Source organism: Sus scrofa, chromosome 6, assembly GCF_000003025.6.
Source record: "Sus scrofa isolate TJ Tabasco breed Duroc chromosome 6, Sscrofa11.1, whole genome shotgun sequence".
NCBI lineage: Eukaryota > Metazoa > Chordata > Mammalia > Artiodactyla > Suidae > Sus > Sus scrofa.
Window position 1 is genome coordinate 78,023,000 of NC_010448.4, and position 22,927 is coordinate 78,045,926.

The window sequence follows — 22,927 nt, forward strand, 5'->3', positions numbered from 1 at the left end:
ATAGGGATTGCATTGAATCTGTAGATTGCTTTGGGTGGTATCTGCTGGTAAATAATATTCTGTGGTATGGGTGTACCACATTTTGTTTATCCATTTATCAGTTGATGGACATTTAGGTTGTTTATACCCTTGGGCTATGATGAATAGTGGTGCTGTGACCAAGGATACAAGTTTTCATGTGGACATGTTTTCATTTCTCTTGGGTATGTACCTAGAATGACGTGGTTGAAAGATCACTAAAGTAGCATGAATTGGAAAAGGCTGAGGATAGGTTAGTATATTTTGCAAAGTCATGCCAAAGGTGAAATGATCAGCTTAGAGGAAACCAGAACTAAGATGGCAGAGTGAGTGGAGATGGATGGAATGGTGATAGTGCAGTAGTTACATTTACAGAACTTGAAATGCAGGGGTTGTTAGGGTGTTGTCAAGCCTGTGTGATGGAGAGCGGAGTTGGGGTTGACAGGAGAGGCAGGAGGGGGCCCAGGTCACATGATGCAGTTTATTAATTTCTGGTGTGTCCTGAGGTTTGTCACTGGTTATATGCAGTTTCGTCAGCAGAGAGGAAAGTTATTTCTTTACCATACTAGGTTCATCATTATGAAAAGAAAGGGTTTGGCCATGTTCCTTCATTGTTAAGAAAGTAGGACAGTAAAAAATTTAGCAGCTGACCTACCTTAGAATTAACCAGCAGGTTTTGTGTGTTCATTTGATAATCAAGTGCAGTTAAATTGATTAAGACCATTTTAATGTTTAAAAAAATACTGAAAGAGGCCATTGAATAGTCATGGAAAGGAAAGCAAATTATTGTTTCCCTTTAAGTATCAGTTCATCTGATAAATGTGGGTTACCACAAAGCATTGGTGGCTCACCAAAAATTGCCTTTCGTAGCCTGTGTTTGCAAACTGATACCTCTCCATTTCATGGAGTGATATCAATTAGGCTAAACTAAAATACTTCAAAGGCTTTTGGTTGTTTATAGGTTTGGATTTCAAATTAGTACATGTTAATTGTTGAATTACCAGCCATATTTTGTTTGTTATATGTATTTCTAAACAATGTTTGGGAGCAGAAATACTTTTTCCATTTGCAGCAGCAGTATGAATAATGGAACATTGCGATCTTGCTAGAGGAGCGTTTTCTGTTAGTGTTGTAGAATAATGTAATGAGGCACTCTCTGGAACTTGAAAACATATTTAAATTTTTGTGCTGGCTGTGGTTTTATGCTTTCCTAAAATGTGGCCTGAAACAGTTTATTAGTAAATATGCTGAATTGCTTTTTCTGGCAAGTGTATTTCAGATTTGAATCCAAGTAAAAATACAAATATTTACTTTAAAAAGTTGTTTGGTGTGGTAATATTTTTACCACGGCCATTGACCCACTAGTGAAATGTTAGGGCATTGCTAGATTGAATCCTGTTTATTTAAAGGTCTAAAGAGGGAAAGAGAGAGGAAGCTAACATTACTGAATGTGTGTTATGTGCCACCGTATTTGGCACACTAATATATTATCCCCATTTTTCTCTCCTAGCAATTCAGTGAGGAAGTTTATATTGTCACTGTTTTTCCAGCAAGAAAAATAATGCTCAAAGATACTTGTAGAAATTAAGAAATTAATTAAAAAATCTATATGAAAGTGTAAACAATCCAGAACAGATAGAATTTTTTAAAAGAAAAACTAAGTTGGAAGACTGACATTACCTGATTTCAAGACTTATTGTGAGGCTGCAGTAAACAAGACATTGTGGTGTTGGAAAAGGGAAACACATGTAAATTGGTGAGATTGGCTAGTGTCTAGAAGTAGACCCATAAATATATGGTCAATTCATTTTTGACAGAGATGCCAAGGGAGTTTAATGGAAAAAGGAAAATCTTTTCAACAAATTGTGCTAAAATAACTGGGATCCATATATAGAAAAAAACCTCATTATGACACATAAAAATTAAATTGAAAGGATCACAGACCTACATGTGAAAGCTAAAACTATAGAATATGTAAAAGAAAATGTAGGAGAAAAAAATCTTTGTAACTTTGAGTTCAAAAAGATTTCTTAGGTCACAAAAAAGCAAAATCACAAAGGAAAAAAATTGATACACTGGATTTGATGAAAATTTAAAAGTTGCTTTTTGAAAGACACCATTAAGAGAACAAAAAGACAAGCCCCAGAATGGGAGAGAATATTTGCAATTCATATATCTGATAAAGGGCTTGTTTCCAGAATAAAGAGTTCTTAAATTCCATCACAAGAAGATAGTCCATATAAGAAAATTGGTAAAATGTTTGAAAATATTCTTTACAAAAGAAGGTGTACTGATGGCAAATAGGAGCATGAAAAGATGTTCAACATCAATGGATATTGGGGAAGTTAAAATTAAAATCATAACGAGATACCCCTACACACCCATTACACTTATTGAAAAGACTGATGCCACTGAGGTTGACTAGGATGTGGAACAGCTGGAATTCTTATGCACTGTTAATAGGAATGTGTAATGGCACATTCATTTCGTAGAACTGTTTGGTAGTTTCTTACAAAGTTAAACATACCATCTACTCATTCTACTCCTAGTTATTTATTTGCCCAAGAGAAATGAAAAAATGTTCACAAAAAGTCTTTATATGAATGTTCATAGCAGCTTTATTCATAAGGCCCCATACTGGGGAAAACCCAGATGTCCGTTAACAGGTGAATGGTAAACAGATGTGTACTATTATCCATAGAAGGGAACAGTCAGTAATAAAAAGTAACAAGTGGAGTTCCTGTGGTGGCCCAGTGGGTAGAGAACCCAACTAGTATCCATGAGGTTTTGGGTTCGATCTTTGGCCTTGCTCAGTAGTTTAATGATCCAGTATTGCCATGATCTGTGGTGTAAGTTGCAGATGCGGCTTGATCTGGTGTGGCTGTGGCATAGGCCGGCAGCTGCAGCTTTGATTTGATCCCAGGAAGTTCCTAGCCTAGGAACTTCCATATGCCACAGTGTGGCCCTGAAAAGCAAAAAAAAAAAAAAAAAAAAAAAAACAACATACAACATATATATATTTCAAAATCATTCTGTTGAAAGAAGCTAGACACAAGAGTACATTCTGTATGATCCCATTTATATATAAATTATAGAAAATGCAAACCAATCTGTAATGACAAAGTAGATAAGTGGTTGCCTGTGGCAAAGAGTGGAGAGAAGGATGGATTGCAGAAGGACATAAGGAAACCTTACGAAGGTGATAGCCATACTCTTTCTTGATTGTGTGCTGGTAGTTTCCCAGGAGTATACATCTTCCAAACTCATTGAATTATACACTTCAACAGGGTACGGTTTATTCTGCACAAGTTATATCTCAAAAAGTTATTTAAGGAATTCTCATCATGGCACAGCAGGAACAAATCCTAATAGGAACCATGAGGTTGCTGGTTTGATCCCTGGCCTTGCTCACTGGGTTAAGGATCTGGCGTTGTTGTGAGCTGTGGCTTAGGCCGGCAGCTGTAGCTCCAATTCGACCCCTAGCCTGGGAATCTCCTTGTGCTGCAGGTGCAGCCCTAAAAAGCAAAAAAAAAAAAAAAAAGTTATTTAAGGGAGTTCCCTTGTGGTGCAGCAGGTTAAGGATCTGGTATTGTCACTGTGGTTGCTCGGGTAATTGCTCTGGTGTGGCTTTAATCCCTGGCCCAGGAACTTCCACACGCTATGGATATGGCAAAAAAAAAAAAAAAAAAAGGCTATTTAAATACAAGAAGATGAAACATGAAATGAAAAAAATATGAAATATACCAGTATTGGTGAGGATATAAGCAACCAGAACCCTCAGACTCAATTGAGGGAGCATGAATCAATGTCACCACTTTGGAAAACTAGTAGTATCTACTAACTTTAGGTATACCTTGTGACAAAGCAATTCCATGCCTAGATATATACCCAGCAGACATGCATATGTGTGTTCACCAAATTACTGACACTTGAATGTTGACAGAACCCTATTTATATAGCATTGATTGGAAAGTACCCAATGCCCATCAACAGAATGGATAAGTAGGAGTTTCCATCGTGGAGCAGTGGAAGTGAATCCGATTAGGAACCATGAGGTTGCGGGCTCAATCCCTGGCCTCCCTCAGTGGGTTAAGGATCCAGCATTGTTGTGAGCCATGGTATAGGTCGCAGACACGTCTCGGATCCCGCATTGCTGTGACTGTGGCCTAGGCTGGCAGCTGTAGCTCTGATTTGACCCCTCGCCTGGAAACCTCCATATGCTGTGGGTGCAGCCCTAAAATTAAAAAAAAAAAAAAATGAATGATTAAGTAAATAGTGGTATATTAATGCAGTTGAATACTATACAGCAATGATAATGAACAACGACAGCTATTCACAACAGTGTTGAGCCAGGGTATATACTGTGTGACTCCATTTATGTAAGTTTAAAAACGGTCAAAACTATGCTATGCTATGAGAAGTCAGAATCCAGTTATCCTTGGATGGCTAATTTTGATTCAGGGAGCACAAAGCAGGCTTCTGGGGATGCTGGTTATCTTTTGTTTCTTGCTCTGGTTGCTGGTAACATGGGTATGTTTAGTCTGTGAAAATTCATTGAGTGGTACACTTAATTGTGCAGCTTTCTGTTTGTATGTTAAGTTCATAAAAAGTTTTAAATAGACATACTGTCACAGAAAGTGTCCATGATAATCATAAAGTCTTGAGAAAAGCAAATTTTAGAACATCATGTATGATAAATGATCCTATTTTATAAATGTAATGATAAACAATAAACTGGAGTTCCTGTTGATGCTCAGGGGAAATGAATCTGACTGGCATCTCTGAGGACGCAGATTCGATCCCTGGCCTCACTCAGTGGGCTAAAGGATCTGACATTGCTGCAAGCTGTGGGTTGCAGATGTGGCTCGGGTCCAGTGTGGCTGTGGCTGGCAGCTGCAGCTCCATTTGAACCCCTAAACCAGGAACTTCCATATGCTGTAGGTGTGGCCCTTTTAAAAAAAAAAAGGCAAAAAACCAGAATCATAACTTTATGTGTTACAGCAGACAGGGGAGTTCATTATCACCAGTTTACAAAATGTGCTCTGCAGAGCCGTAAAGTTTGTGGGGCCCCTCTGGGACAAGTATGGGGTTCAGGATGTATGGCCTGGCTGCTACTTGGACTCCTCAAATAGCAGCTTAGTTTTATCTTTTGAATGTATGAGACTTTCACAGAAGATGTCTCTGGAAGAAAGAGAAGCCTCTACTGTAAGGGTGAGGAAACCAAGGGCCTGCAGTATGACGCTTCTTGAGCTGGAGGGGCACTCTGTGGGACGTGGGAAGAACAGGCCTGGAGCCAAGTGAGCTTGGAACAGTTGATGGCCTCTCAGCCTCAGTTTCCTCTTCTGTAAATTTCCCATGCTAATTCCTACATGGTTTTGATGAGGCCCAGGATTAGATAATAATCTAATGGATGTGAAAGCATCTTATAAATTGTAAAAGCGCTAGCTAGACTGGTGGGCCTCAGCTGCGGGTGACTTACCCCCCCACCCCCACCCCCTGGGACATTTGGCGATGTCTGGAGACCTGTATGGTTCCCATATTGCTGGGGGATGGGGGAGTGGGGGTGCTACTGACATCTAGTGGGTAGGGAAACAGGATGCTGCTGAACATCCTACTCTGCACGGGACAGCAACCAAGAATTATCCAGCCCCAGATGTCAGGAGTCGAGGTTTAGAAATCCTGCCCATGACAAGTGCAAGTGCTCCAAACTTCTTACTCTTTATGTCTCTTCACACAACACAGGGTCATATATTCATACATCCATATGCATACACTCTTTCAGCAACAAAAGTGGTGGGAAATGAAGAAAAAAGAAAAAGAAACAAAAAGATTGATTAGAGTGACTTTAAAGAAAGTATAGGGGGAGTTCCCATCGTGGCACAGTGGTTAACGAATCCGACTAGGAACCATGAGGTTGTGGGTTCGGTCCCTGGCCTTGCTCAGTGGGTTAATGATCCGGCGTTGCCGTGAGCTGTGGTGTAGGTTGCAGACGCGGCTCGGATCCTGTGTTGCTGTGGCTCTGGTGTAGGCCAGTGGCTACAGCTCCGATTGGACCCCTAACCTGGGAACCTCCATATTCCGCGGGAGCGGCCCAAGAAATAGCAAAAAAGAAAAAAAAAAAAAAGAAAGAAAATATAGGGTTTTTTTTTTTTTTTTTGACTAAATGAATGCCTTTTTTTTTTAAGACAAATATTAAGTGAAAGCCCATTGGAATCTAGATGATAACTGTTAACAGGTAACAATTTAACTCGTCAATTTTATTTATTTTTTTATAATTTTTATTTTTTTCATTATAGCTGATTTACATAATTTGTCAATTTTAAAAGAAGTGGGGAAAATGAATTTGAAATGCTTTTTAGAAAGCCTGATAGGAAACAAGAAATAAAGGATAAAGGGGTACAGATTAGAAAAAAATTTGAGAAGAATATGGGATATTTATGGATGATGAGGAGGCATGTCTGGGAGAAAGGGCAGGTGGTTGGGCAGATTGCATTGTGGCCCATGTGCTTGTTTAAAATTCAGAGACCCAGGGAGTTCCCGTTGTGGCCCAGTGGAAGCAATTCCGACCAGTATCCGTGAGGTTGCAGGTTTGATCCCTAGCCTCACCCAGTGGGTTGGGAATCCAGCATTGCTGTGAGCTGTGGTGTAGACAGGCAGCTGTAGTTCTGATTCAACCCTTAGCATGGGAACTTCCATATGATGTGGGTGCGGCCCTAAAAAAAATATGTATATAGAGAGAGACCCATCACCCATCACCAAGTTGCTTCAATTGTGTATCTTCAGGTGGATTTTAAAGCTATTTGATTAATAGTTAACAGTGTATATGGGAGGAATTGAAATCCGTTGCTTTTACTTCAGTTTTCTTTATCTAGCCTAAACCTGCGTTAGAATGCTTAGAATAGTGTGTAATTGTTGTAACACTCTGACATAATTGTTGACGGATTTGTAGACCCACTTTACTTTGACAAATGTTTGTGAATTAGAACAAATGTTTCTGATTATTTGTTAGAACCTGAGCATATAAACTCAGAATTCCTGTTTGATTTTAAGTGATTAACTGAAGCAAACGATTTAAGCAGCATAATTCACTTTTTACTAGGAAGGTAGTCCTAAGAAAGCTGCTAGTTTCTTGGCATTATTTCAGATGACTAAATTGAAGTCTGTGAGTTGTAGGAATTTTTTTTTTTAACCATTTCAGAGTAAGCCTGTATGTGAGCTCATAGTATCCTACTCTGACTAGAAGCAAAAATACAGTAAATTACCGCTCTATTCATATGTTGTCTTGACATTAGAATAAATGCTACTAATCTTATGTTTTCCCAGAAAAGGTTGGCTGTGACCAATGAAAAATCACAGCTTATTTTTTTTCCTTGCTCCAACTTGAAATTCATTTTATTTCAGCTCATAACTTATGTTTTGGAAGACTTTTTTTTCTTCACTCAGCATGAAAACTACATTCTTGCTTTCTTAATGTATGCAAGTTCACCAGTTGGGAGAGGTTTATTTATGGGGCTCTGTAGAATACTGATGCTTTTAAGAAAGACGGTGGAATACTGCTGTAACAAAGTCAGCTGGGTGCTGTTTCCTAGCCTCAGAGTCTTGGGCTCCTTGTGAGAGACAGACGTGAACAGCAAAGAAGCTGTTTGCTTAGTTAGGGAAGGCCCCAAGATTCAGGCGAGTCAGTCTAGCTCCATTGTAAATGCTGATCGGGGACAGTCACATTTGCACCAGCCATACGTTAAATGCAAAACCTTTGGTATGTTTTTAAAAATGCTTGTCGTCTCTTCCATTTCTATTTATCTCTGTCCATGACCATATCCTTACCTTAGGATTGATGTCTTGTCAGTAAGTGTGGTCACTCCCGCTCCTCTGAAGTTCCTAATCCCTGATCACTGTCCTGCTTTAACCTGTCCTGCTTACCTTTAGTATGGTCTCTTTGATTTCTGCAGCATGGAATACCTGGGGGTGGGGAGGGTGGTGTTGAGGAGAGACCAGAGTATGTAAGTTCACATTTTTCAGTCAGACAGCAGAGAAAATCTGAAGATTGGACCTAGCTCCCACCTGGGCCACTGCCAACAGCTTTATCCTTTTTTGTTTATTCATTTATTTTGTTTTTTAGGGCTGCACCCGCAGCATGTGGAGGTTCCTAGGCTAGGGGTCTAATTGCCTACGCCACAGCCACTGCAGATCTGAGCCGTGTCTGCGACCTGCACCACAGCTCACGGCAATGCCGGATCCTTAATTCACTGGGCGAGGGCAGGGATCAAACCTGCAACCTCATGGTTCCTAGTTGGATTCATCATGTTGCGCTACGATGGGAACTCCTACGGCAGCTTTCTCCTAACTGCTGTCTCCATCTTTGATGGAGCCTTCTGTCCAAATCTGTCATTGTACCTTGTGCTTTGAGTTTCTTATTATCCATTGGCTCCAACAAATGAACTTACTGAGTGCAGGGACTTATTTCCTGGGGCCTCGCCTAGTGCCAGGCAGGGCACTCAGTTTGTATGATGAAGAAAGGCCCACACATAGTGTTGGCTAGGATGAATCTGGAAGGTATTGAGCTTCCTTTGGTGAGTCAGAATGATTACAATAGCTTTGTTTATCTGTGAGGAGGCTGCAGTGGAGGCCTAGGAACAAGGCAACCAAAGACCAGGGCTCTGGAGTCAGACTGCCTGGGTTCAAATCCCAGGTGTGTGACCTGAGGCAAGTTACTTAACTTTTCTGTTCTCAGTTTCTTGGTCTATATATAAAATGGGGCTGATAAGAGAAGTTTATTCTCAGGATTAAATGCAATAATTTAATCCTGATGCATAAGTACATAGTGAATGCACTTTGTTTGATATTGTATGATGTTCCTGAAAATTCTGTAGAGGTTGCATTTTTATAAACCAAGTTATATTTTAGATTGATTAAGGAAATTTAGTATTAAAAGTTTTTTTGATAACTTTCAAATAGCACCAGTGTTTGTATAATTATCCAGGTAGAAATTCTCAGCATCTTCTTTGACAGCCTTCCCCACTGCATCCTCTCAAACCCTAGATACACGTACATACACTTGATCAGCTGATAAGTCCTATAAATCCTGCCAGCAAAATGTCTCTTCCTTTCCAAGTAATCCTACACACCTTAGTCAGATGAGTCTTCTTAAAGCATAGCTTCAGTCATGTTATGTCTTTTTAAAAACTCTTCAGGGAAGTTCCCTGCTTACTAAATTAAGTGCTGGGCAGACTCCTTGACCCAGCTCCTGGTGCCTTCAGAGTAGTCCCCGTTCCTTTCTAGCCTTATCTCTTGCTCTCTGGGACATGCTTCTTGCTTCACTAGATTGCTATCCCCCCACCCCATTCCCTGGACAAACCCTGCTTTTCTGGGGCCAACCGGGTGGAGTGTGTGCCCATCCCCCTCCCAACTCTGGCTGTTAAAAGTCTACACCTTAAGAAGTTCCCTGGTGGTGGCCTAGCAGTTAAGGTTCTGGTGTTGTCACTGCTGTGGCACAGGTTCAGTCCTTAGTTCCGGAACTTCTTCATGCTGCAGGTGTGGCCAAAAAAATTATTTTTAAAAAGCCTACCCTTTAAACAACTCAAATGCTACCTATTTCTTGAACATTAAAAAAATTCCTGCTGTGGCCCAATGGGCTAAGAATTGACAGCAGTGGCTCAAGTCACTGCAAAGGTGCAGGTTCAATTCCCATCCTGGCACAGTGGGTTAAAAGATCTGGCATTGCCACAGCTGAGGCTTGGATTCAGCCCTGGCCCAGGCACTCCCATATGCTGTGGGTGCAGCCATAACACTTAAAAACAAAACAAAACAAACTCGGCTAAATGTGTTCCTCTTAACCAGCAGAACATTGTCCCTCTCCTGGCATCAAGGATCTGCTTTTGTTCAGTTTTCTGGATTCCTGAGTTATTATTCCTTCTTGATCCCAAGCTTCCGGTGAAGAGACTGGGTCTTACTTATTTCTGACCCTTGTTGAGCCCAGTGCTCTTGCCCTTCAGTGCTCAGTAAATATTTATTCTTGAAAAGGTTTTCTTTGGGGAGGGGGGGAGAGAAGACAATTACAATTACTGCGTGCAGTGCACCGTTCTTCCAAGCTTCTTACACTTAGACTTTTACGCCGTTTCACCCTTGCCATTCCCCAGCCAGGGACAGTCACTATTAGTATTCCTAGTTTCTGTGTGAAGAAACCAATTGTATATAATTTGTCCAAGCACTGAAACACAACTAGTGAGTGACCTAAGCAGTATCCTCAATCCTGTTTAACCTGTCTTTCCCCCAAGTCCATGTAATGGACATATAACCACGGTGTAACACTTCCCACTTTTTGAAGAATAAACCCTATATACGCTAGTGATGTACTCCAAGAGTAAAAAATATGTATCCCCAGTGCCTTCTACTGAATAAATACTGATAAATATAGATCAAGTGAATGTGTAAGGAAAAGAAACTGTTGGTTCTTGTTTCTTGATTTTTTTTTTCATTTAAATCAGGCATAGGCAACAACGTAATAGCTGTAATGACGTATACCTAGAGTGTAATGAATCCCTGATTCTTACTCTTACTTTCGCAAGGATGAGAATCCAGTTACTGACGAGGAGGAGGATCTAGAGGTGTTAAAGTATTGGGAAGGAAGGGACTTGCTGGAAAATACCTTTTGAACAGTGGATTCATTTTCTCTCCAGCCAGTACACAGAAGTATTTCCCGACTATTTCTCATTTATTCTAAGTAATTTCAGGGTTTTGCTACCCTCTTGATAAGTCAAACATCTGTGGTTTCTGTTGTTTTCTTAAGAGACTGAAGAGTAACCTAGTCATAAATTACCTGTGCAGTCAGTGTACTACAATCCATAAAATCCAGAAAAACACTTTGTCGACATATGTCACAATAGACTCATCTCCCTGCTGCCCACCTGACCGCTCCCTGAGGTTTATCTCTGCAGATAAGAAAGACTCCCTGACTTTGGAGTCAGACAGATTGGGCTGAGTTCCACGTTTTAGTTGTGTGTACTTGGATGGGTCATTTAGCGTCTTTGCATTGTTTCCTCTTCTCTGAGACAGGGTCACAATACACCTCATAAGGTGGTTCCACGGGTCACATGAAATAATGTGTAGAAACGTACAGTGCCTGCCACTCTGTAAATGTTCGTACCTCCAAAGCACCCTCTGATAAAAGTAATGCATTGTCCCTTTTATTGTGTTTATTGAAACAGTAAGTCTGCATTTTTCAATGTCCCTTTAATCATTAGTGTTCAGAGCTTCTTGTTTTCCTACGTGCTGTGCCCACATGTGAAGCAGCTAATTGTATTTTAGTAAAATGTGTTCAGCCATGTTCCTTTTGTGCATTCTTGGAAAGTTGTGTGGCTGTCAAAATTCTGAAAGCTGGATCATGTGCTGTATGTACTTTAAAAGGACGCTTTTTGTGAGTTTGGCTTTTCTTAAAACAGAGCACACCAGTAATGACTTCCACATTGATCTCTCCTGTCTTCACTCTGTTCTGTGCTGACTGCTTTACTTGTTCCGATCAGAATCCTGGTGATTGATGTCCACCCAAGAAATTCATACAGGTGTTTCAACCTCTTTCTAGTCCAGTAGGCACAGGAAGGTTAAGGTCTTGTAAAATAGCCACCCTAGTGTGTTTCCTACATACCCTGCAGCAGTGTTGATGCTTGAGAAGCTGATTAACACAGACCAAATTACCATCTCTGGGCATTTGGTCTGGCACACTTTCTTGGTTAATTCACATGACTTGGCATTTACACAGGGACACCTGGGACAGTCTGTCTTTGCCTCAAAGGATTAAGTAACACAGTTTGGAGCTGACTTAAAACTTTTTTTCCCCTCATGAATTGGGCCCTGAACATCTTTCATAAATCAGGAATGTTTCTTGGAAACGTAATTCTCACTAAACTCCATCCCAGGGATACTTTTCTATAAAAGCATATTCTTGTTTGTCCTGTCATAACACATGCATTTGATGATTGTAATAATGTTGATAGAAACATGATTGAACAGGAAAGCGTGCGCATTATAAATAGGTCAGTTTGCTCTTAGTCCATGTTTAGAGCATACATGTAGCTTTATTAAACACAAGACAGCTCTAGGAAAATTTTTTATTGTATTCTAAGGCAAAATGTTCTCGTTTAGCTGTGCTTCTGAAGGAATCCCCTATTTGAAAAAAAAATATATGTGTGTGTGTGTATGTATATATATATATATATATATGTTACCCCATGGCTCAGCAGGTTAAAAATCTGGTGTTGTCACAGCCGTGGCTGTAGTTACAGCTGTGGCATGGGTTTGATCACTGGCCTGGGAGCTTGTGCATGCTGCAGGCAGGGCAAAATATATATTTAAACACACACACACACACACACACACACACTATGAACAGTTGCTAATGCCAGTGAAATAAGTTCAACTATGCAAAGAGTAGGGGAAAAGATTGAGATTTTCAGCTGTGGTTCACTCACAGTGGGATCCTAAGCAAGCCAGGGAGTTGCATTTTCATAGAGGATTGACTGTTACATAAACTTCTGACATCTTTTGAGTTTTATTAGAGAGGTAGCAGAACTTAATAGCATTTATTAAAGTCTTTTTCATACACTGCTAGATAGCTTACATTTTCCTAATACAGCAGCCCTAGAAGATTGTTTTCACACTACAGATGAGCACGTGGAGACTGAGTGAGGTTAAAGAACTGACCTGAGGTCTGAGAGCTGGCTGGCGCAGAGGGAGCCACAGTCTAAACGGGGCCTGTCTCATGGCTACTCAGTGGGAGACCAAATATCTCATTTTTTGGAAGCCGTATCTTTTCTTTCAGGCATAAAGAATAAAGTTGTTTGGCACGTAGTTTCTAGGATCTTTAAAACTTGCTTGTAATTTCTATAGTCTCGTATTCATAAACTTCTAGTTGAATATGGTACTTAAGTTTTTGCTCCTATGTCTTGCAGTATTATTACACTAGTTAAAATGTAGTTGCTTTGCAATTTTAATTTTTAGATGCAGATCACAATTTAGCATTGATTAAACATTGACCTTAGGAATTTAGGAGCTTTGTTTAAAATGTTAACTACAAGCTGGAGTGAGCTCTTAATTATATAATCAATTATTGATAAATAAAATGGGTCTGTGGTCTTCTTTCCCCATGATTGATCTTTCATAGAAGTGTTTTCTAAGTAACTTGCTGAGGATTTGTGTGTGTGTTTGTACACGTGCATGGCTTGTGAAATTTCCCTGGCTAGGGATTGAACATGCACCACAGCAGCAACCTAAGCCACTGGCAGTGACAACCCTGGATCTTTACCTTGCTGCGCCGCGAGAGAACTCCATATTTTTTTTTTAATGCCTTTCTCAACATTGAATTACTCCTCTTCCACTGAAAATCCATCAGCAATTGGAGCTTCATTGAAGTTAATTCTATAGGAACCTGTATTGCTCCAACTTGTTCTGCTTAGGGATTAATATCCAAAGTACATTTCTATTTCTACTCCAGGACTGCAGTCAGATTATGCAGCCTGCTTCTTAATTCTTGCTGATTATGTTTGCTTTCTAAGTATTTCAGTGAAGTGAAGCTTTATAATATGTGGCGTGGTGAGAGCAAAGATTTTTCTAAAAGTGGCATTGACTAAGCAATATTTTTTATGTAGCTAGTGGAGCGAGTTCTCTGGTGTTTTGCTACTAAAATAACATCAGATGAACTATTAAGGAATTGCTCCTTTCTAAAAATGTGTGTTTATCTACTAGCCAGTTTTATGATGTCCTTTTGGGCACTAAGCATGCATTGAAGTGCACAGTTAGATTGATTTGGAATAATTTCTTTTTGAAAGAATTTGTGCCAATTCTTTTTCCTCTCCAAAAGAAATGGTTTCAGATCAAGGGCTCCTTGCCTAATGTCATTCCATAAGGCCTCTCTGTTGTGGTGGGTTTTTTTTTTTTGCCTCGCTCCCCCTCCTTACCCCCCTCATAGCTGGACTTTGCCATGAGGAAGATGTGTACCTATAATCAGGCATTTCTTTACTTTAGGGTTATTTGTCATTCCAGACAGCATGGGCCAAAAGAACAGGCTTGAAGGGGGAGTCAGAGTTTTATAAATTTTATTCATAATTAAATATTTGCTTCCAGGGAAGGTGAAAAATGCTTTGTACTTTTTCCTTTGGCTTTTTTCCTCTAAGAGAGCTTGTCATGCAACAACAACAAAAAGTGGCCAAAGGCAGAGAAAACTCTTCTCTTTTCCATGTTGGTTTGTTTTTATTGTAAGACAAACCTTTCATGTTTTATTGTTATGAAGTTTAAACCTGGCCTAGAGGTGCCAGTCTTTAGTGAAAACAGCTGCAGAGTTGGTGTCCCCTGATCAGGTGGGACTTTCTTTGAAGCAACATGTTGCCTTTTAAAAGAAAATTGAGCATGTGAGAACTTGAATCTGTAAAACTCATCAGCAGTTCCACCATTGTTTATCTCTTAAATAACCGAGATAGCTAATTTTAAGTAAAATGTTGGCATTTAAAAATCATTTTCCATATTATTTTTTTTTCTGTAGAGAATAGACTTGTTATTTTGTGTCTTAAAGATCTAGAAATGGAGAAGAGAAATCAGTCCTAAGAATTGAAGATTTAGCAGCCTAATTTGAGTATACTCCGTCTTTGGTCCCATCTGGACTGTGATTTTGATCTCGTATTTATACTTGCAGATAAATGCCTTTAATAGGAGCAAACCTGGGTGGTTGGGCATACACCGGAACTTGAGTGAAGTCTAGAGACAAAAGATTTTCTACTGTGTACTGGTTGTTGTTGAAACATTTCTCATCTTTGGTTGAGTGATGCTGGTAGCAGCGGGCTTAGCATTGTTCTTGGTCTCCTATGAGGAAAAGTTGAGCATCAGAGAGCTTTCTTTCCTTGGGGGAAAATAGGAGAGACAGGCATGGAATCAGAGGAACAAGAAAAATGCTGAATATTTTCTTTTTGAGCTTTTGATTTGTTTGCCAAAAAATTGCCTTCCAGATGGAGAAGACCAAAAGCCCTGATTGTAAGCCATTATGTTTTTACTGGCCTACCTCCCCATCCCATTGCCGGGTTTGAAATCTGTAAGCCAGTCCAAATTCTTTACCTCATTTTCTAGTACCAATTTACTGTCTTACTCATCTTCCAGCTGCAAGGGGGTGAGGCAAGTTGCTTTGAAATGGAACCCTGTGCCATTTTATACACCAAGCACAAAGATTCTTGCCAAGGAGTATCAGTCGTGATAGTTGCCATTTCTCTGATGTTCTGGATCATACCCACCAGGTGGACTTATGTCTATGACATGTGCTGTAGGATTAGTCTGGGAATGAATCTGAACAAGCCCGTTTGGCCTTGTGTGGACTTGTTACTACCCTGGTTGCCTAGCATTCTGGGCTGTTGCATGGGAAGCACCACTTGGTTTTTGGCTGTGTCCTACTTCACTGGCATTAGATATCTTGATACTCTAATTTCCCTTGAGGGAGGTTATGATTGTTTAGGGGCTGAAATTGTAGGAAAAAACAATGTCAGGACATAGTGGGTAAAGTGACTTTGAGGTCTGGCAGGCTTGGGGCCCCATTTACTGTTCTTCCACTATCTGTAGAAGATAGCCTTGAGCAAGTTATTTTCTGACTCTGGACTGGGGGATAATACCGTATCAGGGTGTTATTTGGTTTAAAAGATAATTTTTTTATGTGTGGAGTAGGGAGAGAATGTTGGGTACTCCTGGGAAATACTGATATTAGTTCCTTTTTCTTCTCACCATGTCATCCTTGAATAGGTTAATGATTGTGGTCTGTTAACTGACCAGTTTTCTGTCATTTTATTAAATTACATGGAAATTGGGATGACATGAGTGGTCTTCAGATGATGCATTTTATTTTATTTTATTTTATTTTATTTTAGTCTTTTCTAGGGCTGCACCCGCGCATATGGAGGTTCCCAGAGTAGGGGTCGAATTGGAGCTGTAGCCGCCAGCCTATGCCACAGCCACAGCAGTGCCAGATCTGAGCCTCGTCTGCGACATACACCACAGTTCATGGCAAGGTCAGATCCTTAACCAATGGAGCGAGGCCAGGGATTGAACCTGCAACCTCATGGTTCCTAGTCAGATTCATAAACCACTGAGCCACGATGGGAACTCCCAGATGATGCATTTTAAAGTTGGGCACCATACCTAATCCAGGGTCTATTAGACAGGACAAAGTAATGATTTTTTTATTAAAATTCTTATTAGTATAGGACATAGTTGTAGGAAAGAAACACATCATGGACACATATAGATAGTAAGAGAATTGTCAGAAATTGTTCTGGATAATAGCATAAACACTTCCTTCAGGCCAGCCTCAGCTGGATTATTGCATAGGTGAATCAAAAAAGTGTGGTTTAGCTTGCTTGCTCAAGACCAAGTTCTCTGTGTTTGGAGCACAAAGGTCAGGTTTGTTGGCTAAGGAGTACTTTGAATGTTCACACTGCAGTAACCTAAATTCATGGATTGTCAGGGAAGAAGCTCTTGGAATTTCAGCAGCACATATTTGAAAACCATTAAGGCAAGTGAGAATTGGGACTTTCATGCGGTGCTTATTTGTAAAGAGATTGATCAGGGGCTCCATCAGACCATGGAGCAAACACTTGGTAAAGAGCAGCCAGAATACTCTGAAAAGTTTGAAAACAGTTATCTGTCAAGTCTAGGAGGGAAAAGTCACATTTGGGCTCTCTTCTTTGGCATGTATAACTTAGTTTTTGGTAATGGAAAAGTAAGTTTATCTCAAAGTTTGGGGCATGTATCTCCATAGTGTGTGAAGTGATTTTTTTTTTTTTTTTTTGGTAAAGTGGTACCATGGGTACATGTTTTTATTTTAATGGTTCTGCATTCACTTTAATACAGCTCATGGGAAAAATATAGCTATACTCAAATCCATGATTATACCAATATTATTTAAGGTTGAATTTATGTAGTAAAATAATACATTGATTTTTTTTCTAAAGAAAATAAATAAATGTGAAAAATGGAGCTGGAGGAATCAGGCTCCCTGACTTTAGACTATACTGCAAAGCAACAGTCATCAAAACCGTATGGTACTGGCACAATAACAGAAATATAGATCACTGGAACAGGATAGAAAGCCCAGAATTCAACCCACGCACCTACAGCCAACTAATCTATGACAAAGGAGGCAAGAATATACAATTGAGAAAAGACAGCCTGTTCAGTAAGTGGTGCTGGGAAAACTGGACAGCCACATGGAAAAGAATGAAATTAGAATACTCCCTAACACCATACTCAAAAATAAACTCAAAACGGATTAAAGACCTAGATATAAGACCGGCTACTATAAAACTCTTAGAGGAAAACCTAGGCCAAACACTCTCCAACATAAACGACAGCAACATCTTCTCAGATCCACCTCTTTAGAGTAATGACAGTAAAAACAAAAATAAAAAAATGGGACTTAATTAAACTTAAAAGTTTCTGCACAGTAAAGGAAACCTAAACAAAATGAAAAGACAACCCACAGAATGGGAGAAAATGTTTGCAATTGAAGTGACTGACGAGAGATTAATCTCCAAAACTTATAAACACCTGCGATTCAATACCAAAAAAACAACCTCATCAAAAAATGGGCAGAAGATCTAAACAGACAATTTGCCAGAGAAGACATACCGATGGCCAAAAAACACATGAAAAGATGTTCAGCATCACTCATTATTAGAGAAATCCAAATCAAAACCACTCTGAGGTACCACCTTACACCAGCCAGAATGGCCATCATCAAAAAGTCTACAAACAATAAGTGCCGGAGAGAGTGTGGAGAAACAGGAACCCTGTTACACTGTTGGCGGGATTGTAAATTGGTGCAACCACTGTGGAAAACAGTATGGCGATTCCTCAGATGGAATCCTTAGCAACATGGATGGACCTAGAAATTATGCTAAGCGAAGTCAGTCAGACAACGAGACACCAACATCAAATGCTATCACTGACACCTGGAATCTGAAAAAAGGACACAATGAACTTCTTTGCAGAATAGATACTAACAGACTTTGAAAAACTTATGTTTCCCAAAGGAGACAGTTCGGGGGGTGAGGGGATGCCCTGGGGTTATGGGACGGAAATCATATAAAATTGGATTGTGATGACTGTTGCACAACTGTAAATGTAATAAATTCATTGAGTAATTAAAACAATTAAATACAGGACGGGATAAAAAAATTAAAAAATAAAAAAAAGAAAAAGGAATGTGCAGATGATGTATGGATTAGCAAAAGTTGTTTTCATAGCAATAGAGTGACCAGAGTTTAAGAAATATTAGTCAAGGATCTGGCGTTGCTGTGAGCTGTGGTGAAGGTCGAAGACACGGCTCGGATCCTGCGTTGCTGTGGCTCTGGCGTAGGCTGGCAGCTACAGCTCTGATTAGACCCCTAGCCTGGGAACCTCCATATGCCGCAGGTATAGCTCTAAAAAAGAAAAAAAAAAAAAAGTCAAAATGAGGATTTTTTTTTTTTAAATCCCAAGCTTATTGTTCTCTCTAGTTTGATTTAAAATTTGGTATTTAAAGGTTTTTTTCCTCTCAGAACATTAAAATAGGCTTGCATTTGTCTTTTTATGTTGAAAGATAGTACTTAAAAATGCCCTATGAGTAAAATGAGGGGATTAATCTCCACATTTGAGGAGTGTCCCTCTGTCTGGACACTCTGACTTGTGTCTGACTTGTGACAACTTTTGGAAATTTTTCTGGGTCACTCCTTTCCATCTTCCTCAAAAAGTAGCCATACTCCAAGTGTTGAAATGACAAGGAAAGCTTCCTGCTGACCTGGTTTAACTGCTCTTCTGGCTGTGGTGCCCTGCAGAAGCTGGGGAGAGGAGACCCAGGTGCTGGAGGCTATTCACAGGCAGTTCAGAGAGCATCGACTCAGGAACTGCCTTTCCCCCACTCCAGAGTGGGAAATAAGGTTCTTATCCCCCACTGGGCGGAGGGACCAAAGGCATACCTAAAGCCTCTAACAAGAAGGAAGGTTAGAAATGAAAAATCATCTCTATGCCAATTTATGAAAAAATCCATTTTATAGGTGTTCACATTTATGAAACGTTCATTATATTTTTTTCAAGTCACTGTCATGATATTGACCGTGTTTTTCCTCCTTCTTTGTAGGTACTGGTTTTGGATTAGGACTCGTTTTCTCACTTACCTTCTTTAAAAGTAAGTGTGACTCTTACTACCTTTACAACATAATGTCCTAGTGTATATACACACAGAGCAGGGATGCTTCTGGAAGGCATGACTCCATGGCTGCCAGTCCATCTGTTTATGAGTTTAGGTGGGCCACTGTAAAATGAACTAGACAAAGATCGTGGACTCAAAAGATGTGACAATGGGCTGAGCATTCCAGAACTCCCCCTGGGTGTTGAGTCAGGGTGCCTGATGCCTTAAATATGATATCATTAGAAAAGCCTGTACTTTATGCCATTGAGTCATTTGGCCAAATCCACATGTTCAAATAATTCTAATTAATTGTAATTTTGTCTAAAGACATTTGAACATGAGAGTCCTGCTGGCAGTAACAAGTAGAAAACCAGAAATACACACGCTTTTTGGCCCCAAGTTATCCTAAACGAAGGACAGGCAATGACCCTCTCATTTTGTGGAAGAACTTCTGCAGTTTAGCCATGGCTAGAAGCCAGAGGGGTCACTTCGACCTCTTTTCATGAAGAACTGGTGGGGGATACACAGCTAGAGATTCATAATTAACACATAGTGCTGATATGAAATAATCATTTATGGTACTGGTTTAACTAAACTTCATGACTTACAGAATCAAAATATGTAAATATTGGTGAAATTCTTATGTATTTTTAAAATTCAAATGCCTCACCGAAAGGTATTATTTCTGATAAGGATAAGAAATGAGTTAAAATGAGCTACTGATTAGAACTGATGTAGAAAAGTTAAAAGCTTCAACTGTGTCTACTGTTTTCATGTTGTACCACTTACTAATACCTCAAACCCAGCAGTGAAAATGCTTAATAGACACCCCACCCCCACCCCCCACTTTTTGGCCGTTGATTAAAACTGTACGATGTGTTACGGTCATTAGCATGCTGCGTGTTGAATGTTTACTGAGCCCTTAGCAAATGTATTCAAGCCAGACAAAAGCTTTATTTTCTCTCAGTGGTTCCCTATTGGGATTTTCCTTTTTTTGCTCACTAGGAAGAATGTGGCCATTGGCCTTTGGTTCTGGAATGGGATTGGGAATGGCCTACTCCAACTGTCAGCATGATTTCCAGGCTCCATATCTACTACATGGAAAATATGTCAAAGTACGTACAGAATTGGTATTTCTCATTCTTTCAACAGAAAAAGAGTTTTCTCCTGAGTCCCTGAAGAATTTGTTAGCATGCCTAGAACTGTTCCATCATTGTGGCATCACTAGATCCTAAGTGCTCTTTGGACCGAGTGCTGTTGATGCTGCTTTGGGCCCTAAAGTCCCCTCCACTGCCCCCAGACGCCTGGGTGCGTTCAGATGCACACTCATGTTAGCTGATGAGAATGGATGGAGGCGCCTGCCTTATGTTTATCATTGTGGTAAAAGCAGATTTGTGTTAAGGATCTGATGTCAGAGGTGGCACTTTTGTTCAAGATCTTGGGTCCCTGCCCTGTCTCACACACGTTCAGACTAAACCTAAAGACTTCTGCATTCAGCCATTATTCTACTTTCTACTCAAGAGGGCAGGTTCTTAAGTCTCACATGGTTCTGCCAAAGTCTTGTCTACAGATGGATTTGGGGTTTAGGGGGGTTCATCCGCAGCACGTGGAAGTTAGTGGGCCAGGGATAGAACCTGCGCCACAGCTGCAGTAACGCCAGATCCTTAACCTGCTGCACTGCAAGGGAACTTCCTACAGATGGATTTTTAATGATTCAGACAAGATGAAAAATTGTAACCCACGCCTCAAGAGGAAGGAGGCAGCATGTTTCCTAAAGTCTTTATATGTGCGGCAGCCTTTGGACAGAGTGGTATTTATTTTTTGTATCCCCAGGGCCTGGAACAGAGTACATAAATGTAAAAGAAATGAATGAAGTAAATTGTGTATCTTATTAGATGTGCTAATGGCCTCAGGATTATTAAGGCATAGGCTTCATAGCAATGCAAGCTTCATGAAGAACTTCACATTCCCTGGATGTGTAGAACCATCTGCCTTTCTAGATTACCCTTGAGCTAGAATCACTGCGATGGGGCAGCAGCAGGGGCCAGTGGAAAGAGCCCAGAAGCCAGGATACCCAGTTGTGTGTCTTCATCCATCGCTTGCTTCCTATGTGAGCCTGAGTTTTAACTTCCGAGATTGTTTTCTGTCTATGAAATGAGGGAATCATTTCTACCTCACAGGCTTGGGGGGAGGGGATTAAATGTGAAAATGTTTTTAAGCTGCGAGGTGCTGATAGAAGTGTGGGTTATTATAGTTGAGGTCAACCAAGAAAAGGTGATTGGCTCGTCCATTATTCCACCAGAATAACAAGTAGAGGAGAAAATAGGGTATAAATCAGTTGTCCCAGTTCTGGTCCAAAGCTGTAGCCACAGGGCTCACTAGTATCCCTGCAGGGCTCTGAGAACTTGCTCAGACTGTCAGCCGCCCACTGACCACCCTCTGTGTGCCTGGGGGGAGGACTGGGAGCGGGGAGCCGGCCAGCGGAAGGGCCTGGCAGGCCCCTCGTGGGCCCTCTCGTAACGACCCAGCCCTGCCCAGAGGCAGGGTGAGGTAACCAGAGGGACAGCGCGCAGAGGCGCAGCTGCGTGGCACCGGCGCTGACGACAGACAGGCAGTTTCCACTGCTCCCCGGCCCTTCACTTTTTTGGCACAGCAGCTGAATTTGGAGGAGAACAGAAAGGAACAGGGAGAGGAGCTTCAGGTCTTTTAATTGTTTAAAAATGTTTTCATTGTTCCAAACTGAGTTGTCATGGATAATGGCTCAGGGGGTGATTATATGCGTATATATTTAATGGCTGGGAGTTACTGTGGAAAATATTGTTACATTTTTTACAGCCTTATGTGGACTGCTCCAGAATGGCCTTGTAACTTTATCTGAACTTGAGTCTGTGCCTCAATGTTGTCATCCTCCATTCTCTGAAAAGAGGAACAAAATCCCAACTTGGGGCTTTTTCAGTGTAGTCATATTATGGTAATTGCTTGCTGAGTGCCTGCTATGCCCTGTGGACCATCCTCAGAGCTTTATCTTTATATTCGTTCTCTAGACTTCTCTCCCAGTAGATTTGTGAGCAGGGTTTTATTACCCTCATTCAGCAGATGAGAAAACCGAATTTTACTGAGGTCGAGAACCTTGCCAAAGTTCCCGTCATTAGGAGGCCGTTTGACTCCAGAGCCACAGTCTTTCCGTTCCCCTGGGGTCTGGCCCTTTGATGGGTTTGAGGAACACAGTTACCCAGGTACCGAGTGTGTAGCCCTGTCCTGCTGCTTTCCACTCACCCGCCTCAGAGACTGGAGAGTCACTCTTAAGAACCTGGGCGGGATGGGTACAGCCCTCTTGGAGGGCAGATTTAAAGCAAACCTGGCCGTAAGGTGTGAGGTCCATTGGTCTGACCTGCAGCAGCAAGTTAGGGTTGTCCAGATGCTGTTTGCACAGTTCTAACCTGAGTGTCCTTGCTTTGCAGGAGCAGTGACACCCCCCTGAGAACATCCCGGTGGGAGGGAAAGAGAAATCCCGTTTATTCCTCAGGAATACTGAAGTGCCCTGGAGTAAGCTGACGTTCTTCTGTAACAATGTTATCAGTAATGCTTTCCACTCCAGCACACTGTTTATGTATTTGAAACCAAGTCTGTTTCTTGTTTTGTATTTTCTCTCTGGAAATTGCGAGGAGGTGGTCTTAAAAGAAATAAATTAAACAGAAATAGGCAGCCCAGTGCATT

The 22,927-nt window shown here is 40.7% G+C and overlaps 1 protein-coding gene across 1 annotated transcript in view; it reads left to right on the forward strand.

Moving 5' to 3' along the window:
- The window catches only part of MINOS1 (mitochondrial inner membrane organizing system 1), a 34,434-nt gene extending 11,514 nt beyond the window's left edge, over positions 1-22,920 (forward strand). The window contains exons 2-4 of the mRNA XM_005656034.2: positions 19,160-19,207; positions 20,216-20,325; positions 22,672-22,920. Coding sequence (XP_005656091.2) covers positions 19,160-19,207; positions 20,216-20,325; positions 22,672-22,680 — 167 coding nt within the window. The 3' untranslated portion in view covers positions 22,681-22,920. The remainder of the gene's footprint in view (positions 1-19,159; positions 19,208-20,215; positions 20,326-22,671) is intronic.